The sequence below is a fragment of the Oryctolagus cuniculus genome, chromosome 11, assembly GCF_964237555.1.
Source record: "Oryctolagus cuniculus chromosome 11, mOryCun1.1, whole genome shotgun sequence".
NCBI lineage: Eukaryota > Metazoa > Chordata > Mammalia > Lagomorpha > Leporidae > Oryctolagus > Oryctolagus cuniculus.
This window is the reverse complement of record NC_091442.1, coordinates 119,129,165-119,151,403: the sequence shown is the minus strand read 5'-3', so window position 1 is coordinate 119,151,403 and position 22,239 is coordinate 119,129,165. Positions and strand designations below refer to the sequence as shown.

Here is a 22,239-nt window from a genome sequence, read left to right as displayed (position 1 = left end):
CTGCACCCTGCCCCGTCCCCTCCTCCCCCTACGTGGGTGCCTGCACCCTGCCCCATCCCCTCCTCCTCCTCCATGGGTGCCTGCACCCTGCCCCGTCCCCTCCTCCCCCTACGTGGGTGCCTGCACCCTGCCCTGTCCCCTCCTCCCCTGCCCCCTGCGGTGCCTGCACCCTGCCTCATGTCCCCTCCTCCCCCTACGTGGGTGCCTGCACGCTGCCTCATGTCCCCTCCTCCCCCTACGTGGGTGCCTGCACGCTGCCCCGTCCCCTCCTCCCCCTACGTGGGTGCCTGCACCCTGCCCCGTCCCCTCCTCCCCCTCCATGGGTGCCTGCACGCTGCCCCGTCCCCTCCTCCCCCTATGTGGGTGCCTGCACGCTGCCCCGTCCCCTCCTCCCCCTCCGTGGGTGCCTGCACCCTGCCCCGTCCCCTCCTCCCCCTCCATGGGTGCCTGCACCCTGCCCCGTCCCCTCCTCCCCCTACGTGGGTGCCTGCACCCTGCTTTGTGTCCCCTCCTCCCCCTACGTGGGTGCCTGCACCCTGCCCCGTCCCCTCCTCCCCCTCCATGGGTGCCTGCACCCTGCCTCATGTCCCCTCCTCCCCCTACGTGGGTGCCTGCACCCTGCTTTGTGTCCCCTCCTCCCCCTACGTGGGTGCCTGCACCCTGCCCCGTCCCCTCCTCCCCCTCCGTGGGTGCCTCCACCCTGCCCCGTCCCCTCCTCCCCCTCCGTGGGTGCCTGCACCCTCCCCGTCCCCTCTCCGTCTGCCCCGCCGGCTGTCGCCCTCTCCCCGCGCTCACGTCTGCCCGCTCCTCTGCTCTCACTGAGTTCGTGGGTTTAACTGGTGCTGTTTCTGCTGTGGGAGTCCTTGCAGTGGTGCGATGTTTGTCATCTGTTTTCTTGGCTCTGAGAACCCCTTCCCGTCTCCTTGGTTGCTTCCTCATTTTCAAGACCTTCTCTCAGTGGATTCTTGCTCTCACTCCGCTCCATTTCATGGCCTGAAATATTTACGAGAAATAGGTGTGTTTTTGTGTTTCCTGGCAGACTGAGTTCTCTTTGGTCTGATGTTTCTTTCTGTGTTTTAAAAAGATTTGTTTATTTATTTATTCAAAAGGCAGAGTGACAGAGAGGAGAGAGAGGAGAGAGAGATCCATCTTTTGTCTGTTGATTCAACTCCCCAGATGTCCACACCGCCAGGGCTGTTCTAGGCCAAAGCCTGGAGCCCAGTACTCCCTCTGGGGGTTCCACGTGGGTGTCCGGGCCCCACCGCGTGGGCCGTCAGCGCTGCCTTCCCAGATGTGTTAGCAGGAAGCTGGATCAGAAGCAGAGCGGGAGGGACAGGAAGCATGACCTGATAGTGAAGGCGGGCATCGCGAGTGGTGCTTACCCCACGTGCCACCGCCCCCTGCTTCCCCGGGTGCAGAACCGTGACCTTTGTCCTGTGTGGGCCCAGGACGAGCCTCACCGTATACAGGTGACAGCTGTCTGAGCTTCTCGCCGCTCTGTGCCTCTGGCCGCCTCTGGTCTCGTGCTGGTCCGAGCCTCTGTGCACAGCTGCCAGGGTTCTCCGGGAATTACGCCAAGGGGTGTGGCTGCTCACGGGGTCGTAAAGAGCAGGTGCCGTGGCTGCAGCTGGCAGTGCCGGGGGGTCTCCCCCGAGGGAGCTCGTTGCACCCACGCCGGCACCGGGTGGCTCGACTCTCGGGCCTCTGTCTTTCCCCGTGCAGAGGCAGTGGGACCCGCGTCGCCTGCCGTGCTTGGTTCCCTTTTGGCTGATGCAGGGAACAGAATTTTGTATTTTGCAACTGTTGTTTAGAACATTCTTTTTATAAAGGAGAGTCTTTGCCTCCTTTTTTTTTTTTTTTTTTTAATTTGACAGGTAGAGTTATAGACAGATAGAGAGACAGAGAGAAAGGTCTTCCTTCCGTTGGTTCACCCCCCAAGTGGCTGCTATGGCCGGTGCTGCGCCGATCCGAAGCCAGGAGCCAGGTGCTTCTCCTGGTCTCCCATGCAGGTGCAGGGCCCAAGCACTTGGGCCATCCTCCACTGCACTCCCGGGCCACAGCAGAGAGCTGGACTGGAAGAGGAGCAACCGGGACAGAATCCAGCGCCCCGACCGGGACTAGAGCCCGGCACCCATACGGGATGCCGGCACCGCAGGCGGAGGATTAGCCTAGTGAGCCACGGCGCCGGCCCCAGAACATTTTGTTAAAGTAGATCCATGTCTAACAAATTCTCGATGAGTACCTGCTGCGAGCTGAGGTGTGCCTCGTTCTAGGTGCCCCGCAGCTGTAAGACAGACGTGGCCTCTGTCTGCTCAGGGACAGGGTGCCAAGCGGCAAGCACAGTTGTAAGTGGAAGTGGTTTTCAGGGGGTGACGTAAAAGCACAGGGTCTCCTGGGAGCAAGTAACAGCAGGGACTGCTTTAGACTGGGGATCAGGGAAACGTTTTAGAGGCTCAAGGTGGGGGCCGGCGCTGTGGCGTAGTGGGTAAAGCCGCCGCCTGCCGTGCCGACATCCCACGTGGGTGCTGGTTTGAGTCCTGGCTGCTCCACTTGCCATCCAGCTCCCTGCAGATGGCCTGGGACAGCAGTGGAGGATGGCCCAAGTGCTTGGGCCCCTGCACCCGCATGGGAGACCTGGAAGAAGCTCCTGGCTTTGGCTTGGGCCACCCCGGGCCATTGCGGCCATCCGGAGAGTGAACCAGTGGGTGGAAGCTCCCTCTCCCTATATCTCTCCTTCTCTCTCTGTAACTCTGACTTTCAAATAAACAAATAAATCTTGAAAAGAAAATAGAATCTCAGTGTATACAGATGGAAAATGGGTGCACCTTTTGCGTGTCCAGCAGCAGTCTGACGGCTTACCACATCCTGTGTGGAGGGTCTGGTGTTGGGGTGCAGGGGTGCAGCTGCTGCTGTGACGCTCAGCCCATCCCCCGGTGCTGGTCCAAATCCTGGCTGTTCTGCTTCCGATCCAACCTCCTGCCGATGTGCCTGGGAGGCAGCAGACGCTGGCCCACGTGCTTGGAGCCCCGCCACCCCGTGAGACCCACGTGGGGCTCCTGCTCCTGGCTTTGTCCTGGCCCAGCCTTGACTGTCGCTGCAGCCATTTGGGGGTGAACCAGAGAAGAGACGATCTCTCTCTCTATGTCTCTCCCTCTATCTCTGTTGCTTTGCTTTTCAAATAAATAAATATTTTAAACATAAAATGAAAGATTTATGCAGATTCACGGCGGTTCTCAGGGAGACGTTTTCGTGGCATATTGTTAAATGGAGAGAACATTCGTCAAATCTGAAAATACAGTATGATTCAGTCTGTGTAAGATTGTCACGCACGCTTCTGTGGCCGCGTTGGAAGTTCCTGGGGCACCAGGTACAAAACTGGGTGCTGAGGCTGCCTGGTGTCTGCATTTCCTGTACGTTGCTGAACTGCTTACACTTCAAAAAAAAAAAAAAAAAAGTCTCGTGTTCGCTTTATATTCGCTAACAATGACCACGGAGGTTCCGGAAGCTGTGCGCCTCTCAGGCAGGATAGCTGCTGCACTCCCACGTTCTTGGGAAGCTCTCGGCGGCCCCAGGAGGGCTGTTTTGGACGCCGGATGTCGTTCAGATGTTGAAGATGGAGTCCTTGCGGCAGTGAGCACACAGAGACCCCGCTCCGTGCCAGGCCCCGCCTCTGTCCGTGTCTCCCGCCAGGCGCTGTGTCACGTGCGGCCCACCTCCCTGGGCGGATGACGGGAACATTTAGCTGCATTTTGGGTTTATTTTAAACAACTTTTTAAAACTCTTGGATCCTTTCTAAGAGGCTTTAGGTTTCTAAATATGTTTAAAGATTTTCTTTGGCCCATTTGGATTTCCAGTAATTCTGTGCACATTAGGGACATTGTAGTCCGTTCATGGTCGGGGGTTCTCGTGGAACTACATGTTCCCCACGTTCCAGCAGCGTCCCCCTTCAGGGTTTTATTTGTTTGTGTTATTTATTTATTTGAGAGGCAGAGAGTGTGAGAGCGCTCATCCACTTGCTGGCTCACTTCCCGTGCACCTGCTGGGGTCCGGGACCCCCGTCCCCGTCCCAGGCCCCCCACGTGCGTGGCCTCAGTACTGGAGCCTTCGCTGCTACCTCCGGGAACCTGGGTGCAGGGGCTGCAGCTGGGGTTGCAGCGGGGGTGGGGGGTCTGGACTGCCAGGCTGAGCGCAGCCTTCACGGGGTCACCTTTCACACGACTTGTTGGGTGCTCTGTCTCCTTTCCAGTTAGCTGGAGACACGGGGTGCAGACGAAGTCGGATGGCTGGAAATACGGGAGAATATTGTTATGACTCAGTAACAGCCAGCAGGAAACCTTTGTCGATAAAACCAGTCTTTATGGTGTTTTTATGCGTCATATGGAAATCAATAGTTAACCTGCTTTACTGCGTTTTAGAAATCCCGTAAGCCAGGCTCCTTCACACACTTTTTTTTTTTTAATAATTCCTTCTTTTAAAAAAACAAAAAGAAATGCCCAGTGAATACCATCTCTGTGCAAACCTTAAATTAATAATCGTCCCTGCTGTCAGAGCTATTTCGGTGTGTGTCAGTGTCTCACCAGCCTTTCTGTCTGATTGGCCTGCCTTCATCGGGAGCCACACGGCGTGGGCTCGCGGTGGGGGGGCCGGGAGCGTGGTAAGGAAGATGTGTCGAGCTGGATCCGCCCCGTATTTTAGCTCTGAGATGTGAGGTGGCTCTATCCTCCGTGTGTTCCCCCGAGAAACGTGCCTGCCTGTCAGTTGCGTTGCTGGGCCTGCGCCTGCGCCTGCGCCTGCGGTGGGGTAGAGCTAATCAATTAAACATCTGAGGCTCAGCACCTGCCACCGTCACCTTTTTGATCAGTTTTTGGAGGGGAAATGGGTGGCGGTTTCGGTGGCAGTGATGTGGCCGGCCAGCCTCTGCGAGGCTGGTTCGTGTGGGCGCAGCTCTGCTTCTAATTTGTTGCAGCTTTCCAAGTCCTATGAGAAGATCGAGAAGGCCCTCAGCGCGGGGGACCCCTCGAAAGGCGGCTTCGTGTCTCTGACCTACCTGAAGGTTGTCCTCGACACCTTTGTGCACCACTTACCGAGAAGAGTTTTTATCCAGTTGATGAAGAGGTAAGAATCCCATGGTTTCTTCCGGACGTTTTCCCCCGAACACTGAACGTGAGGCTACGGAGCAGCCTCGTTCATTCTTCATTATTATTGCTTTAGGTGTTTTACTATTGCGCCTTACAGACACACACACAAGTAGGGAGCACATAGGATGCACCCAGCAGCGTGCCCTGCACCCGGCCTCGAGAGCTCACCAGGCCGGCCCCGTCCTGGCCTCCCTGCCGCCGAACCAGATGCCGGGGCCGCGCTCCCGCAGGTCCCTCTGAAGGGCAGGAACTCGGTAGAAGACGGTGGGCGTCCGAGTGCGCATCCAGTAGGGCCTCCAGCGAGCTCAGTACGCGCCCAGGCAGCGCTTGGCCGCCGTCCCCGGTGCGTTTATCTGAAGCCAGGGCCCCAGCTCAGGGCCGTCCTCGCGTTCCGTCTGCCACGGCTCCCCTCAGCCCGCGGGCCGCGTGCTTCCCCGTCCACCCGCTCGGCCAGGAGTGTGGACGCTCCGTCACGTGCAGCTTCTCACGCTGTAGACCTGGCTGACCACAACGCGCGGCCACTTACCGTGGCCCCCATCTCCCACCCCTACCTCCTGCCCTAGGGATTTGGTTTTCTTGGTGAGAACACCTCGGGTGGCGCGCACACGGGCGGCTCGCTCTGCTCACGATGGTGCCCCGGTGGCCGCGCTCGGCCCGTTCCCTCGCGGGGACCAGGTGATGACGCTTGGTGTTCCGTGCCTCGTCTGCGTGTGACCGGCCAGCTCGCGCTCCGTGCACGGCTCTGTACGGGGTGCGGGGAGTATCTCTCCACGTGTCTCCACGTGAGCGGCGCCGGCGGTCAGACCGGGCACTCTCCACTCACCTCTCTGTTCGCGTGGCTTCTGCTCCGGCGGAATCCTGGACGGTGAAGACCCTCCCTCCCCGGCAGTACGTGAAGGCCGGGTGTGCGTCGTCCCGAGCCTTCCCTCGCCGCTTCTACCAAGGTGCTGGGGCTCCCTAGCGTCCCCCGAAAGTGAGCAGGGAGTGTTTCTTCTTAGTTACTCTCAGAGACTCCCAAGTTTAGATGCACCTGGGGGTTTCGGTCCGTGTCAGTTACAGCGCCCATTGTCCAGCCCTGGCCGGTGGGAGCCTGTCCCGGCCAGCTCCCGCGTCCTGTTGAGGTGGCCCGTAGAGTCTTCGGTAGCTTTCTGATAGCGCGAGATGTTTCCGGCTCACCTCGTCTGTCTCTGGCCGAGCCCTCGCATCAGCCGTTCCTCCCAGGGTCCCCGGTTCCTTTCAGTAGACGAGGAGTCCGCTCCTTAACCTGCCTCGCTTCTGTCCAGGCAAGGCAGACGGGCTTCCCTCGGGAGCCGGGGTGGAAGCCGACGGAGAGATGGTGCTGTGCGACTCGGGGTACCTGGTCGACACCGTGGGGTTCCCCGGGAAGCAGAGGCACGGGGAGAGTGGAGGGGGAACAGCAGGGGCTGGGACCGTGGGTCTGTGCCAGCCACGTGGCTCTGCTTCCCTTGCCAGACCTGTGTGTCCACAGAGAGAGTCACGTGACCTGCGCGGTGAAGGCAGGGGCAGGCGTTGGCACAGTGGCTGAGACGCCGGCTGGGATGCCCGCGTCCATGGTGGAGCGACCGATTCCAGTCCCGGCTCCACTCCTGGTCCCAGGAGTGCAGGCCCCGGAGGCCGTGGTGAGGGCGCAGGTGACGGGGCTCTGGTCCAGGCTGGCCAGCCCCAGCTCTTCAGCGTTCGGGGAGTAACATGGACAGACAGGAGGGTCAGCCTCTCCTTCTCCCTCTCTTCCCCCATCTCCCGGAACCTCCCCTCCCTGGAGCCAGGACTCAAACCCGGGTACCCCGATGTGGGACGCGGGCACCCCAGCTGGCGTCCTCACCGGCCACCGCTCTTGGGTGAGCTCCCGGCAGCGCGTGGACCCCCGTCCAGTCGTCCCGTCTCAGCGCCGTGAGGGTGCTTCCGCGGCGGCCGGCCCCTCTGTCGTTCCTTTCCTGTGTCGCTGAGCCGTTTGCCTGCCTGTGTCTTGGTGCAGGTGCCTGCTCCGGCTCCCTGACTCAGGCTGCCCCGCTCCGACGGTTGGTGTCTTTCATGAGTTCTAGAATGTTCTCGCTGCAGCTCTGCTGTTTCCACCCTGCCCGCACTGGCCTTTTTCTGGAGCTCCCGTGTCTGGCCCTTGTCATTCAGCCCGCCGTCTGGGGCTTATGCACCCCGTGTGGCTTCCTCCCTGGGGCTGCGTCAGGGCAGTCTCCACAGGGCCTGCCTTGGCTCGCTGGCTCTCTGCAGTTGGTCTAACTCTCCTCCCAGTCCCGTACCATCCAGAGCCATCCAGCCCCAGCCAGGCTGCCACACCCCCCTCCCCCGACCTGTGTTCAATCTCAGGGCCCCGCGGGCACGCCCTTTGCCGCGCAAGCCTGGCCAAACCCTGGCGCCGTGGGAACAGCTCGACTCTCGCTGCCCCTGACTTGGGCCCTCTCTGTATCTCTGTCCCTTGGCGACAGAGAATCCCTCCGCCTGCAGGTCCACGTCAGGGCCTCTGTGTGGGGGGACCAGGGCTGGGAGGCCCCCTGTGGTATCAGAAGGCTTCTTGACGCGTTAGTGCCCCTGTGGGAAGACACGAGCCGACCCTGTGGGGTGGATAGGACTGCCCGACACGAGTGAGCTGGAGAAAGACACTCCGTCCAGAGAAAGCCAGGGACCCGCTCCTTAGGTTTTGTTTCTGAAAGTCGGGGTGTAAGGCCGGAGTGTCAGTGCTATTGTGAAAATCTATAAAGATTTTACCTGAAAATCTACAGATTAGTTATATACATTTATGGGGCAAAAAGTGCTGCTATGACTGATGAATATGAGTTGGAATAATAAAATCGATCTAATGAGCCGTCTGACACTTGCAAAGATGCTGGTTTGGTTAGCTCAAGATCAGTGTAGAATTACAGGCAGAGAGAGGAGAGCTGGAGGGAGAGGTCTTCTGTCTGCTGGTTCACTCCCCAGATGGCTGCGATGGCCGCAGCTGCACCAATCTGAAGCCAGGAGCCAGGAGCTTCTTCCAGGTCTCCTACATGGGCGCAGGGCCCAAGCATTTGGGCCGTCTCTTACTGCTTTCCCAGGTCGCAGCAGAGAGCTGGATTGGGAGAGGAGTAGCTGGGACTAGAACCGGCGCCCATATGGGAGGCCAGTGCCTCAGGCAGAGGCTTAGCCCACTGGGTCACAGCGCTGGCCCCCCTGTGTCTTTAATCTTAAAGGCCACACTGACTGACTGTCTCCCCGTCGTTTGGATCCTGTTCAGCCAATCAGTGGTTGAGCATTTCCTGTGTCCCGGTCACCCTGCTGGACGCCAGAGTCGCACAGGAGAATAAGACAGGCGTGGACGCTCCCCGCTGTCCCAGAGCTTCACCTGCTGGCCGGGAGACCTGCAGCAGACACACACATACACACACACACGTGCACACACACGAATGCCCACGACATGTGCGGTGCGGTGTGGTGAGTGCCCCAGAGAGAATCAGCGTGTGGGAGGAGCCGCTTTGGCGGGGGGAGAGGCAGCACAGGCAGGGCTGTGCCCCTGATGACGCATCCCCGGCCAGGCCACAGCCGGTGCGCCTGGAGTGGGGCTGGTGGGAGGAGGTGCGAGGCTAGGGGGCGGGGAAGGGCCCGGTGAGGAGTTTTCGGGGTGGCTACAGGGCACTGGAGAGGCCTCGGGGCCGCTGCCCCACCGCTGCGGGGGTCCTGCAGGCCCAGGGGTCTTCATTGCAGGGGCTTCCCTCAGAGTGTGGGTCTAGACGTAGGCTGTGAGGCCAGAGTCCATGCCTTTGTGCAAGTCTTTCCCATTTTTTAAAAAATGTGCTTTTAATTGTAAATTGACAAACTATAGTTTATATATATACCTGATGAAATGCGGTGTTATGATTTCTGAATACAATGTGGAATAATAAAGTCAATCTAATTAGCATATTCGTCTCTTCATTTATCCTTCTCGTTAGGAGAACACTTGACGTTCACCCTTAGTGATTGTGAAACGCGGAGGAGCTCCACTGTGTTCTCGCTGCACTCGGGTGCTGTGCGCTATACCTCGTCCCTCCTGATCGGGGCGCTGTAGCCGCAGCCCGTCACCGTCCACTTCCAGCCCAGCTCCCCCAGGCGCCCCCCCTCCCCGTAGCCACCGTCCTGCTGCCTTCGTTGATTTCAGTTCCCTGTGAGAGCAGGCGGCGTCTCTATGCCTGAGTAATTTATTTTGTTTTTATTTTTTAAGAAGATTTCATTTATTTGAGAGGAAGAGTTAGAGAGAAGGAGAGACAGAGAGAAACGTCTTCCATTTGCTGGGTCACTCCCCAAATGGCCACAGCAGCCAGAGCTGGGCCCATCCAAAGCCAGGCAGGAGCCTCCTCCAGGTCTCCCACGTGGGTGCAGGGGCCCAAGGACTTGGGCCATCTTCTGCTGCTTTCCCAGGCCACAGCAGGGAGCTGGATCAGAAGTGGAGCAGCCGGGACTAGAACTGCTGCCCATAGGGGACGCCGGCACTGCAGGTGGAGGCTTTACCCGCTCCGCCACAGCGCCGGGCCGTACCATGTTTTCTTTATCCGTTCATCCACTGCTGGACAGTTGGGCTGTTTCCATGACGTGCGCTCCTGTGAGCATGCACACGCGGGCATGGCGTTGACACACTGAGGTCACCCTTTTGGGTAATGACCAGGAGCGCGACTGCCACGCCACAGGTCGATTCTCGGCGCCGCCCGAGGAGCCTCCCTCCGTGGCTGCTCCCACGCGGCTCCCTTCCCCGATCCCGGCCGTCACTGTGACCAGTCATCTTCACTTTTTTCCCCCGTTTATCTGTTGGCCGTTCGTGTGTCTTCTTTTGAGAGGAGTCTGTCCAGGTCCCCTGGCCATTTTTAAGCCCGGCTGTTGGTTCTCTTTCTGCCGAGTTGTTGCAGTGCCTGGGTTCCCGTGCGTGTGAACTCCTCATCGCAGGGCTGGCCGACAGCCGGCTCCTCCCAGCCTCGTCTCTGTGCTTGCTGGGAGGCCCCTCTGCCAGGCATTACCCTTCAGCGCCGGTGCGGCCCATTTATCTGTTTCTCATTTGTCTACTTTCGCTTTTGTTGCCCACATTTTCAGGGTCAAATCTAACAATGTCGTTGCCCAGACCAGTGTTGTAGGTTTCTCTTATGTTTTCTTCTAGTAATTTCACGTCTTTAAAAAATGACCGATTGATTGATCAATTGATTGATCTGAAAGAATCACAGAGAGACAGAGAGGGAGAGAGAGAGATCCTCCACCAGCCGGTTTACCCCCCAGATGTCCGCAATGGCCCGGAGCCCATCCCACCTACATGCAGAGGCCCAGGCACCTGGGCCATCCTCTGCTGCCCCCAGGGCACGTCCGCAGGGGGCTGGACTGGAACTGGCACCCGGATGGGATGTCGGTGCTGCTGATGGTGGCTCAACCCGCCACAGCACAGCGCTGGCCCCTGTTCCATATCTTACCTTTAAGATTTCTATTCCAGTGGCCGTTGCTGTGGCGCAGTAAAGCCCCAGCATCCCCTATAGGTGCCGGTTCAAGTCCCGGCTGCTCCACTTCCGATCCAGCTCCCTGCTAAGGCCTGGGAAAGCAGTGGAGGATGGCCCAAGTCCTTGGGCCCCTGCACCCACGTGGGAGACCCGGAGGAAGCTCCTGGCTCCTGGCTTTGACTGGCACAGCTCTGGTCATTGCAGCCATCTGGGGGAGTGAACCAGTGGATAGAAGACCTCTCCCTCCCTCCCTCCCCTCCCCCCTGTTTCTACCTCTCTAACTCTTTCAAATAAATAAATCTTTAAAAATGTGTTTATCCCGTTTTGATTTGAATTTGGTTGACCTGGCATGAGATGAGAGCCAAAGCCCATTCTGCTGCGTGCGGCTATCCAGGCTTCCAACTTGATATTGAGAAGAGACTGTGCTTCTCCCAGCGTGTGTGGGTGGCGCCTTTACTGAAAATGGGCTGTCGTGAGGGGCTCACAGCTAGGCTCTCTGGTCTGTGCTGTTGGTCAATGGGTCTATTTTTATGCAAGCGCTGTTTTTATGTGGTTTTAATTTTGAGTATATTATAGTTCAGCTGTGTGTGGGGGGGTTGTGTTTTTGTTTGTTGGCGAATGATTGCCTTGACTATTTGAGGTTTTTTGTGTGTGTATGTGTAGGTGTGGTTCTATATGAATTTTAGGATTTTTTGTATTTCTGTGAAAAATGACATGGGGGTTTGGGCAGAGTTTGTGTAGAATCTGTACAGGCTTTGGATCGTGTAGACACTCGACAGTATTTGCCGTTCCGTCCCGTGAGCATGGGACATCTTTGCATTCGTCTGCTCTTCAGTTTCTTTCACTCGTGTTTTATGGTTCTCAGTTTGCGTGTGTTTCTCCTCCTCGGCTACATTCGTTCCTAAGTATTTTAATTTTGGGGTTGCTATTGTAAGTGGGCTACTGTCTTGAGTTCTTTCCCAGGGAGTTTGGTGTTGTGTGTAGACATGCCGCTGGTTTTGTGTGTGGATTTTCCCAGGGAGTTTGGTGTGTAGACATGCCGCTGGTATTGTGTGTGAATTTTCCCAGGGAGTTTGGTGTTGTGTGTAGACATGCTGCTGGTTTTGTGTGTGGATTTTCTCAGGGAGTTTGTTGTGTAGACATGCTGCTGGTTTTGTGTGTGGGTTTCCCAGGGAGTTTGGTGTTGTGTAGACATGCCGCTGGTTTTGTGTGTGGATTTTCTCAGGGAGTTTGCTGTGTAGACATGCTGCTGGTATTGTGTGTGGATTTTCCCAGGGAGTTTGGTGTTGTGTAGACATGTCGCTGGTTTTGTGCGTGGATTTGTATCCTGAGGCTTGCTGCATCCGTCGATGAGCCCCAGCAGCCTGGTGGACCCCTGTGGTTGTGACGTGAGCCTGCGTCACTGCCAGCAGTGCACACCTCGCTCCTCTCCTCCTTTCCTGTAGATGCCCTTTATTTCTTTCTGGCACCCGTTGCCCTGACGGGGACTTCCAGCGCTGTGCTGAGTGCACGGGGTGAGAATGGGCCTCTGTCTTGTTCCAGATCTTGGCCGCGTTTCAAGTTCTCACCAGTGGGTTTAAGATGACCAGTAAGCCGGCGCCGCGGCTCACTAGGCTAATCCTCCACCTTGCGGCGCTGGCACACCGGGTTCTAGTCCCGGTCGGGGCGCTGGATTCTGTCCCGGTTGCCCCTCTTCCAGGCCAGCTCTCTGCTGTGGCCCGGGAGTGCAGTGGAGGATGGCCCAAGTGCTTGGGCCCTGCACCCCATGGGAGACCAGGATGAGCACCTGGCTCCTGCCTTCGGATCAGCACGGTGCGCCGGCCGCGGCGGCCATTGGAGGGTGAACCAACAGCAAAGGAAGACCTTTCTTTCTGTCTCTCTCTCTCACTGTCCACTCTGCCTGTCAAAAAAAAAAAAAAAAAAGATGACCAGTAGGTGTATCACATTCGGCCTTTGCCGTGTTCAGGGACAGTCCTTCTATAACTACCTTGTTGAGTGTTTTCTTTTTAAAATTTACTTGAAAAGCAAAAAGACATAGAGCCAGACAAACAGAAAGCGCTCCTATCCACTGGTTCACTCTCCAGATGCCAGCAACGGCCAGGGCTGTGCTGGGCCAGAGGCAGGAGCCGGGAACTCAGTCCAAGTCTCCCACCCGGCGGGCAGGGACCCCGCTGCTTGAACCATCACCTGCTGTCTCCTGTGGTCCACACGGCAGGAAGGTGCCAGCAGGGCCAGAGCCAGGAGCTGAACCCGGGCGTTCTGATGTGAGGCACGGTGTCTAAATGGCTTCTTAACTGCCAGGCCAAATACCTGCCCCTATGTGGTGTTTCTGTTTTTTCAATTATGAAAGGATATTAAATTTAGTCAGTTTTTTTTGCATCTAGCAAGATGATCATGTGGTGTTTGGTCTTTGTTCTGTTTCTAGATGACCTTGATGTGATGCATGACCTTGATGTGATGACCTTGATGTGCTGGATGACCTTGATGTGATGGATGACTTGTGATGACCTTGATGTAATGATGTCAATGTGATGGATGACCTTGATGTGATAAATGACCTTGATGTGATGACCTTGATGTGATGGATGACCTTGATGTGATGGATGACTTGTGATGACCTTGATGTGATGATGTCAATGTGATGGATGACCTTGATGTGATAGATGACCTTGATGTGATGGATGACCTTGATGTGGTGGATGACCTTGACGTGTGTCTGTTGGTCTTAGTTTCACTGATCTGTATTGTTTTTAGTCGCACTTTCATTTATTTCTGCTCCGATATTTACATTTCTTTCCTTCTGTTGAATCTGGGTTTAATTTCTTCTTTGAGGCACAAGGTTAATTTGTTTTCCGAGATCGCTCCTAGCACTTGTTTCGATGCTGCCCACAAGTTTTGGTGTGTTGTTTCCATCTGTCTCCTGCTTTGTTTAAATTTCCCTTTTAGTTTCTCCTCCGCGTCACTGGTTGTTCAGGAGCATGTTGTAAATTTCCGCGTCTGAATTTTCTGAATTTCCTGCCGTTACTGACTTGGCGTCTCATGCCGCTGTGGTCGGAAGAGGCAGGTCGCCGGGCACAGGTCTTCAGGTTGCCGCGCTCGCTGGGAGCCATCCAGGAAGACAGACCTCTGCGCTCATCCGAAGGTGTGCGTCTGCTGCTGCTGGAAGGAGGGTGCCCCCGTTGTCCGTGTGCTTCAAGCCCAGTGCTGCCTCGTTAATCTCTGTCTGATGGCCTGTCCTTCATGACTGTGGGGTGTGGATTGTACATTTCTGTCCTCCTCTCAGACCCTTGCTTGCTTGGGTTAGGTACTGAGGTCTTCAGTATTGGGCGTAAGTGTGTTTACCGGTGTTATGCCCACTTGATCGACTTACCTCTCACATGATTTGATGGAAGTTTCGGTCCCCTGTGCTCTCTGGGTGGAATGTCATTTTCCATTCCTTGGCTTTCAGTCTGTGTCTGTACATACAAGAGGTGAGTCTCAGTCACTCCTCACTGGATGACGTGGCCCATATCCACTCAAGGTATTTACGGATACGTAACAACTGGCCGCTGACAGTTCGTCGACTGCCTCCCGGTTGTTACGTGGGTGCTTTGTTTGTTCTCGCCTCCCCTTGTGGTCTGGTGAGTCTTTGTAGTGCTGTGCTTTGAGTCCTCGCCAGTTCTGTTGTGCGAACCTGCTGTTAATTTTCGCTTTGTGTTCGGTGAGGCTTGCGTGGAACATCTCCTGCTTACGCCGACCTGTTCCGTGCTGATAACAGCTTAGCTTTGCTTTTATTCCTCTCCAGGGTTCTAGCGTTTTTAAAAAGTGTATTGTTTACTTTAAAAATTTAACAATTTTAACATTTTGCCATATTTGCTTCAGATATAGGTAATTTATACAAACACATACGTACTATTTTTTCTTTTTCTTTTATTTCCTTGAAAGGCAGCTGGGGAGGGAGAGGCAGAGAGAGAGAGATCTTCCATCTGCTCTGGTTCACTCCTGAAATGGCCCCAACAGATAGGGCTGGGCCAGAGTGAAACCAGGAGCCAGGAGCTTCCTCCAGGTCTCCCATGCGGGTGCAGGGGCCCAAGGACCTGGGCCGTCTTCCACTGCTTTCCCAGGCCACAGCGGGGAGCTGGATGGGAAGTGGAGCAGCCGGGATATGAGCCGGTGCCCATGTGGGTTGCTGGCATCACAGCTGAGGGGTCTCACCTGCTATACTGCAATGCCAGCCCCACTGTTTTTTCTTGAAAATGACACTAATATCAGATAACGTGGGACTCATGGCAGGGATCCTAAAGTAATAAAGAAGGGTACGTTTTTAAATGGATGGCATAATTCAGTGAGACAGTGCATTTTTAGACTCTGTGAATTTCCACATGTAAGAGAAGACACCTGGTGCTTGTCCTTCTGTGTCCAGGTTGGTTCATGAGCGTAGTGATACGCCACACTTGGTCCATCCAGTCGTCGGCCGAGGGACGTCCATGCTGACGCCACGTCCTTCCTGTTAGGAGCTGGGCTGTGAGAGCCACGGGCCTGCCGGTGTCCTTTATGTGCTGCCTTGGTTTCCTTTGCTGAACCCTCAGAAGGGGGATGCCTGGGCCCTACGGTAGATCCGCTTTGTGTTTTTGGAGGAATCTCCGTACTGTTTTCCATAATGGTAGGGTCCCTTTTCCTCTGTAACCCGGCCAGCACTTGTTGTTTTCCGAGTTTTGGGTGATAGCCGTCTGCCTGCAGTGAGGTGGTGCCCGCTGTGGTTCTGTGCCGTGGCACGGTGAGTTGAGCCGCCACGCGCATGCCCGTGCCCCACCCTGGAGTGCAGGGTCCCTGCCTCCCTGCTTCCGCCCGGCTCCCCGCTCAGGTATTTCAGCTGCTGCCACCGCGTGGAGACCCGGGTGCAGTCCTTTACTGCTGGCTTCTGCTGGCTCAGCCCTGGCTGTTGGGGCATTTTGGTGGAAGGATCCACAGATCTCGCCCTTCCTCTCCCATCACTCTGACTTTCAGAAAAATAAATCTTCTTAAAAAGTCATCCAAGCAGTTTTCTGTCCGCACTTGCATTATTTTGTTTTATGTATGTGTTGAGCATCTATTTTAGCTGGAGTCGTCACTAATAGCCCTGTTGTACCCTCACTAGGGAACCGTTGCTCCCTGCAGCGCCACCCCAGCCGTGGCGCATCGGGGGTGTCCTCTGTATCCCTACAGCGGTGAGCTCTGCGCTTCCACAGTTCTCATGTTACAAGTCAGGGGCCGTTAGCAGTTCCTGTAGGGCAGGCCTAGCAGTGGTAAACTCCCTTGGCTTTTGGTTGGGAAACTTTAATTTCTCTCTCTTTCTAGAAAGACAGCTTTCCTGGGTAAAGTCTTCCCGATTGTCAGTTTTCTCCCTCCGGTACTTTGGATATGGCATCCCTCTTGCCTGGCCTGCAGGCATTGGGCCGAGAAATCCCGATAGTCATATCCACACCTCTTTGTATGTGATGTGTTTCTTATCTATTACTCCTCTCTTTTATGATTTATCTATTTGAAAGAGTTACAGAGACATGGAGAGAGAGAGAAAGATCTTCCATCCGCTGGTTCAGCCTGCAAGTGGCTGCAGTGGCCGGAGCTGAGCTGATCTGAAGCCAGGAGCTTCTTCCGGGTCTCCCACCTGGGTGCAGGGGCCCAAGGACTTGGGCATCTTCCACTGCTTTCCCAGGCCACAGCAGAGAGCTGGATGGGAAGAGGAGCAGCTGGGACATGAACCGGTACCCATAGGGGATGCCGGTGCTGCAGGCTGGGGCTTTAACCCCTTGTGCTACAGTGCCAGCCCCTGCTCTTGGTTTTTGTCTCGATTTTTGACGGTTTGTTCATGTGTCTTGGTGAACTCCTCTTTGAGTTGAATTTGGGTGGAGATCTCTGTGCGTCCCCTACCTGGATGTTGGCACGTTTCCCCAGATTAGGGGGATTCGCATCTGTTATTTCTTTAAATTTGCTTTTTAGCCCTTTTTCTCCTCCTTGGATTCCTGTATACAGAGATGAGGTCTCCTGATTGTGTTCCATGATCCCCGTGGGCTTCCTCATTTCTCATCTCTTTGGCCCTTCTGATTGGATGACTTCACGTACCACGCCTCAGGCTCTCTGCTTCTTTGTTGAGCGTGGTCAGCCCTGCCATTGGAGCTTTCCGTTGTGTTTTCTGTTCGGTCATTGTATTCTTCATCTCTAGGATTTCTGTTTGTTTGCCTTCTTTTTTTTTTTAGTCTAATTTTTTGGTCAAACTTCTCATTTTGTTCGTGAATTACTTTCCCAATTCCATTTTAATTCTTATCCACATATTCCTGGCGTTCGCCGCTCTTGACGAGAACTCTTCTGAATCCTTTACCACTTTATAAATGTCTCCAGGTTCACGGTTGGAGCTTCAAGTTGCTCTCAGGGGTGGCCTGCTTTTCCGAGTGTTTGCAGCCCTTGGGTCCTTGTGCTGGGGTCTGCTCACCTGAGGAGACACCCACGCTTGCCAGCTTTCCTGGCATTTTGTGCTGGGGATAGACCCTCCCTGTGCAGTCTAGCTTGGCTGGGTCGGGCCTGCTGTAACGACCGTGGGCGGAGTTTGCTTCCAGTTCTCCAGGTGGCTGGGCTGCTGTCTGTGCTCTGAGCTCAGGTGGTGGGAAGTTGGCTGGGCCCCACCATCAGGTCAAGCTGCTGGACAGACACTGCAGGCACCTGCGTGGGCTGGGTTGCAGTACGCACTGGCCAGGGGGCAGTTGGGCAGGGATTCAGAGGGCCCGGGGTTAGGTGGGGCTGCAGATCTGGGTGGACAGGACCTGCCGTTCTGTTCAGAAGAAATGCACAGCTGAGGTTTGTCACCTTGGAGTAGCTTTCGAGGCTTGGCTGAGCACTATTTATTTTTTATTTTTATTTATTTATTTTATTTATTGAAAGAATTACAGACAAAGGTAGAGAGAGAGAAAGAGAGAAAGGTCTTCCATTCGCTGGTTCACTACCCAGATGACCACAACGGCCGAGCTGTGCCCACCCAAGCTTCTTCCAGGTCTCCCACATGGGTGCAGGGACCCAAGGACTCAGGCCATTTTCTACTGCTTTCCCAGGCCATAGCAGAGAGCTGGACCGGAAATGGAGCAGCCAGGACTCGAACCGGCGCCCATATAGGATGCCAGCACTGTAAGCCAGGGCTTTAACCCGCTGTGCCATGGCTGAGCACTGCTTAACTTCCCAAATTGGAGAAATCTAGCCTCTGCTGTCAACATCTGCCGCAGTGGTGGTGTCGCCCCCTGGGGGAGCCTAGGTAAGGTCTGGGGCTAGCCACCTAGGGAGTCAGGGCGGGAAGCACTTCCCTCCCCTACAGGAGCAGCGGGCACGGCTGTAGGGCTGGGCTGTGCTGGTCGCTGGTACCGGATTGGGCACCACTGCTTCCATCGAGATCTGCATACTGGCCGCTGTGGACTATGGGTGACCCAAGCTGTGCGTCTCCACTGTGTCCCCTTTGAGGCTAGATGGGGGTGGGCTTCCTGGGAGGCCTCTCAGAGTGCTTGGGGAGCTGGGTGTCCATATCTGGTTTCCTTTCCTGTCGATGAACTGTGGTCCCTGGAGGATTCTTGCTTTGCTGACTTCGTGGTGGGGATGCAGTCCAAGTGGGTGTGGTTGGGTCCTGGGGCGGTGCCGAGGCTGGATGTGTCCTGGAGCGGTGCCTCGTGGTGTGGTTTGTGTCCTGGAGTGGTGCCTCGTGGTGTGGTTGGGTCCTGGGGCGGTGCCGAGGCTGGGTGTGGTTGGGTCCTGGGGCGGTGCCGAGGCTGGGTGTGTCCACGCCCCCGTGCCCTGGCTGTGCCTCCCTGCTGTGAATTCTGTTCACATCCTAATTGGCTAATGGCCCCGCTGATGGCTTTTCAGGTTAACTTTTATCACTTTTGTTTGGTGATTTTTCATAATTGGGTAATGAGTGTGAGGTAACCCTTTTCGGTGGTAAGTGCCGCGGCCGTTCTTGGCGTGCAGTTTCCCTCCTTTACATGGTACCGCCTGTTTCACAGTTCACATCCGAGTATGATGGGACACATTTATCTTCTCGTTTTCCAAAGACGTCTGTTGTTTAAAATCTGTTAATTCACCATTCTCTCACAGGCTTGATAAAAATTCTGTTCTATTCTGCTTGTTTTTCTTATTCTTTAAAAGAAAACAAAACACTTGAATTTCCCCTAATATAAGGTGGGTTTCTAAAATTTAGATGTATTTGTTTAGTTCCAAGGCAGAGTTGAGGCAAGAGGTGGGGGGAGAGCTCTTGTCCACTGGCTCACTCCCTAAATGGCCACCAAGGGGTCGGCCAGGTCGAAGCCAGGAGCCTGGCACTCCATCCAGGTCTCCCACGTGCGTGCAGTGGCTCGAGCACTTGGGCCATCTTCCAGTGATTTCTCAGGCACATTAGCAGGGAGCTGGATTGGAAGTGGAGCAGCCGGGACTCAAGCCAGAGCCCATGTGAGACGCCGGTGTTGCAGGCACAGCTTAACCTGCTGCCTCACGACGCCAGGCCTGGCATCCAAATTTTTAAACGTTTTTCCAAATAGATAATATATTTCCAACCATCATGTTTTCAGTAATCTTTTCCCCATTATATTTAATGTCTGGTTTGCCATGTTCTTACCATAATTTGCTTCAATTTGTGTTTTTTTGCTCTATTCCATTAATCTTGATTTAACTATTATTTTATTTATTTATTTATTTGAAAGTCAGAGTTAGAGAGAGAGAGGGAGGGAGGGAGAGAGGGAGGTCTTCCAATCTCTGGTTCACTCCCTAATTGGCCACAACAGCCAGAGCTGCACCGATCTGAAGCCAGGAGCCAGGAGCTTCCTCCAGGTCTCCCACGTGGGTGCAGGGGCCCAAGGACTTGGGCCATCTTCTACTGCTTTCCCAGGCCATAGCAGGGAGCTGGACTGGAAGTGGAGCAGCCGGGACTCAAACCAGCGCCCATATTGGATGCTGGCACTGCAGGCCACAGCTCTGCCCAATACGCCACAGCGCCGGCCCTGATTTCTTTTTTTAATTTTAAGAATTTATTTGACAGTCAGCCCCCACCCACTGATTCACTCCCCAAACACCCACAGCTGCCCAGCCACAGCCTGGAGCGAAGCTGGGGCCCAGGACCTCAGTCCAGGTCTGCACGCGGCAGGAGCCCCGTTGCTTGAGCCATCAGCACTGCCTCCGGGGGTCTGCACGGACAGGAAGCTGCGCGGGGCCCGAGGCAGGCGTTGAGTTCAGGCGCTCTCCGAGTGCAGGTGTCTACCCCACCAGGGCGCGTGCCTGCCGCTGTCCGTCCGGGTTGCTCTGTGCATGGACGTTTCTGCATACTGCTGTGTGCAGCGGTCCTCACAGCGGCCGTTTCATGTTCTGTTAGCACTCGGCGAGAACACAGGGGTCTCCACACTGTCGCGGGGCTTGTTCTGAGCCTGCTTCTTGAATTCAGACAGGGATTGAGGACTCAGGCTTAAGTATGTCATCGCCCACGATCAGAAAACCTGCCGGGTCCTACCATGGAAGCACTGGGCCAAGGAGAGTGACTCCGGGTGGGGACGGGTCTTGTGGGAGGGGCCGTGGGGTGCCCTGGCCCCCGGGTGGCGCCCAGGTTCCCCCTCCTTTGCTGTCCTCTGGGCCCCCACAGGAGAGCAGCCCAGTCAGAGCACCTGGTAGCGCCTCCTTCGCTCCTGTCTGCCTTTGCGCCCAGAGCATTGTAAGGAAGCATGATCCGTCCTCTAAGTTTAGAGCTAATATTTTCGCTAATTTTCCAGGATGAGTCAGTGTTTGTATTCTTCCTGTTTTGTATGACTTTTGTATTTAAAATGATCAAGAGTTGACTAAAAAACATGCATGTGACTCATCGTGGCGTCTGTATTGATAATCACTGCGAACTGGTGGGAACCCAGCGGCTTCTCAGCAGGTGAGTGGGCAGACAGACCGGTGCAGCTGTGTGTGTGTGGAGGGCTCATTCCCCAAACTGGGACCCACCCACGAGACACACAGCATGCCTGAATCCCCAGACGTCCACAGGGACACGCAGTGTGCCTGGATCCCAGACGTCCACGAGACACGCAGTGTGCCTGGATCCCAGACGTCCACGGGGACACACAGTGTGCCTGGATCCCAGCCGTCCACGGGGACATGCAGTGTGCCTGCATCCACAGACATCCACAGGGACACGCAGTGTGCCTGAATCCCCAGACGTCCACGAGACACGCAGTGTGCCTGGATCCCAGACATCCACGAGACACGCAGTGTGCCTGCATCCCCAGACGTCCACGGGGACACACAGTGTGCCTGCATCCCCAGACGTCCACGGGGACACGCAGTGTGCCTGCATCCCCAGACGTCCACGGGGACACACAGTGTGCCTGCATCCCCAGACGTCCACGGGGACACGCAGTGTGCCTGCATCCCCAGACGTCCACGGGGACACGCAGTGTGCCTGCATCCCCAGACGTCCACGGGGACACGCAGTGTGCCTGGATCCCAGACGTCCACGGGGACACACAGTGTGCCTGGATCCCAGACGTCCACGGGGACACACAGTGTGCCTGAATCCCCAGATGTCCACAGGGACACACATCGTGCTTGGATCCCAGACGTCCACGGGGACACGCAGCGTGCCTGCATCCCAGACATTCATGGGGACACACAGTGTGCCTGGATCCCAGATGTCCATGGGGACACGCAGCGTTCCTGGATCCCAGACGTCGATGGGGACACGCAGTGTGCCTGGATCCCAGATGTCCATGGGGACACGCAGCATGCCTGGATCCCCAGACATTGTACTGATTGAAAGAAACCGGCCTCAGAGGTTGCTACTGTAGGATCCTGTGTGTTGCATTCTGGAAAAGGCAAAACAATGAGGCTGAAGGCGAGATCCGTGGTTTTCTGAGGTCAGCATGAGGGCGGGTTTTGGGGTGATGCGCTGTGTGTGAGTGAGTCGGGGAGCTGCGTGACTGCACCTGTGCTGAAGATAACAAGACTGTGCTGAAAGGGGGAGTCAGGTTTACTGCATCTTTGTCTCAGTAATAAAATTGGAGAACACATATTACTGGCTTTTCTAAAGGCAAACAATATAGAAAAGAATAAAGAAGGAAATAAAATGCGAAAGCTCGCATCTAGCAAAATGATTTCAGAAATTATTCTTGCCAGACCATTTAAGAATGTATAGTACAGAAAAACCTCAAACATATTTTTTGTATTTATTATATTTATAATCTCAATATCTGGGGTTTAAATTTAAAAACCCTAGGAGCGGCTGGTGCTGCAGCTCACTAGGCTAATCCTCTGCCTGCGGCGCCAGCACACCAGGTTCTAGTCCTGGTCAGGGCGCCGGATTCTGTCCTGGTTGCCCCTCTTCCAGGCCAGCTCCCTGCTGTGGCCAGGGAGTGCAGTGGAGGATGGCCCAAGTGCTTGGGCCCTGCACCCCATGGGAGACCAGGAGAAGCACCTGGCTCCTGGCTTTGGATCAGCGCCATTGGAGGGCGAACCAACGGCAAAAAGGAAGACCTTTCTCTCTGTCTCTCTCTCTCACTGTCCACTCTGCCTGTCAAAAACAAAAACAAAAACAAAAACAAAAAACCCTAGAGGCCAGCCAGCGCTGTGGCGTAGTGGGCTAAGCTCGACGTGCAGTGCCGGCATCCCATATGGGCACTGGT

The 22,239-nt window shown here is 55.5% G+C and overlaps 1 protein-coding gene across 7 annotated transcripts in view; it reads left to right on the top strand.

Moving 5' to 3' along the window:
- EFCAB6 (EF-hand calcium binding domain 6) overlaps window positions 1–22,239 on the top strand; it is a 232,372-nt gene that overhangs the window by 89,048 nt on the left and 121,085 nt on the right. For all 7 annotated transcript variants that reach the window (XM_070053016.1, XM_070053015.1, XM_070053014.1 and 4 more), the window contains one exon: window positions 4,967–5,115. In XM_070053016.1, the coding sequence (XP_069909117.1) occupies window positions 4,967–5,115 (149 nt within the window). The remainder of the gene's footprint in view (window positions 1–4,966; window positions 5,116–22,239) is intronic.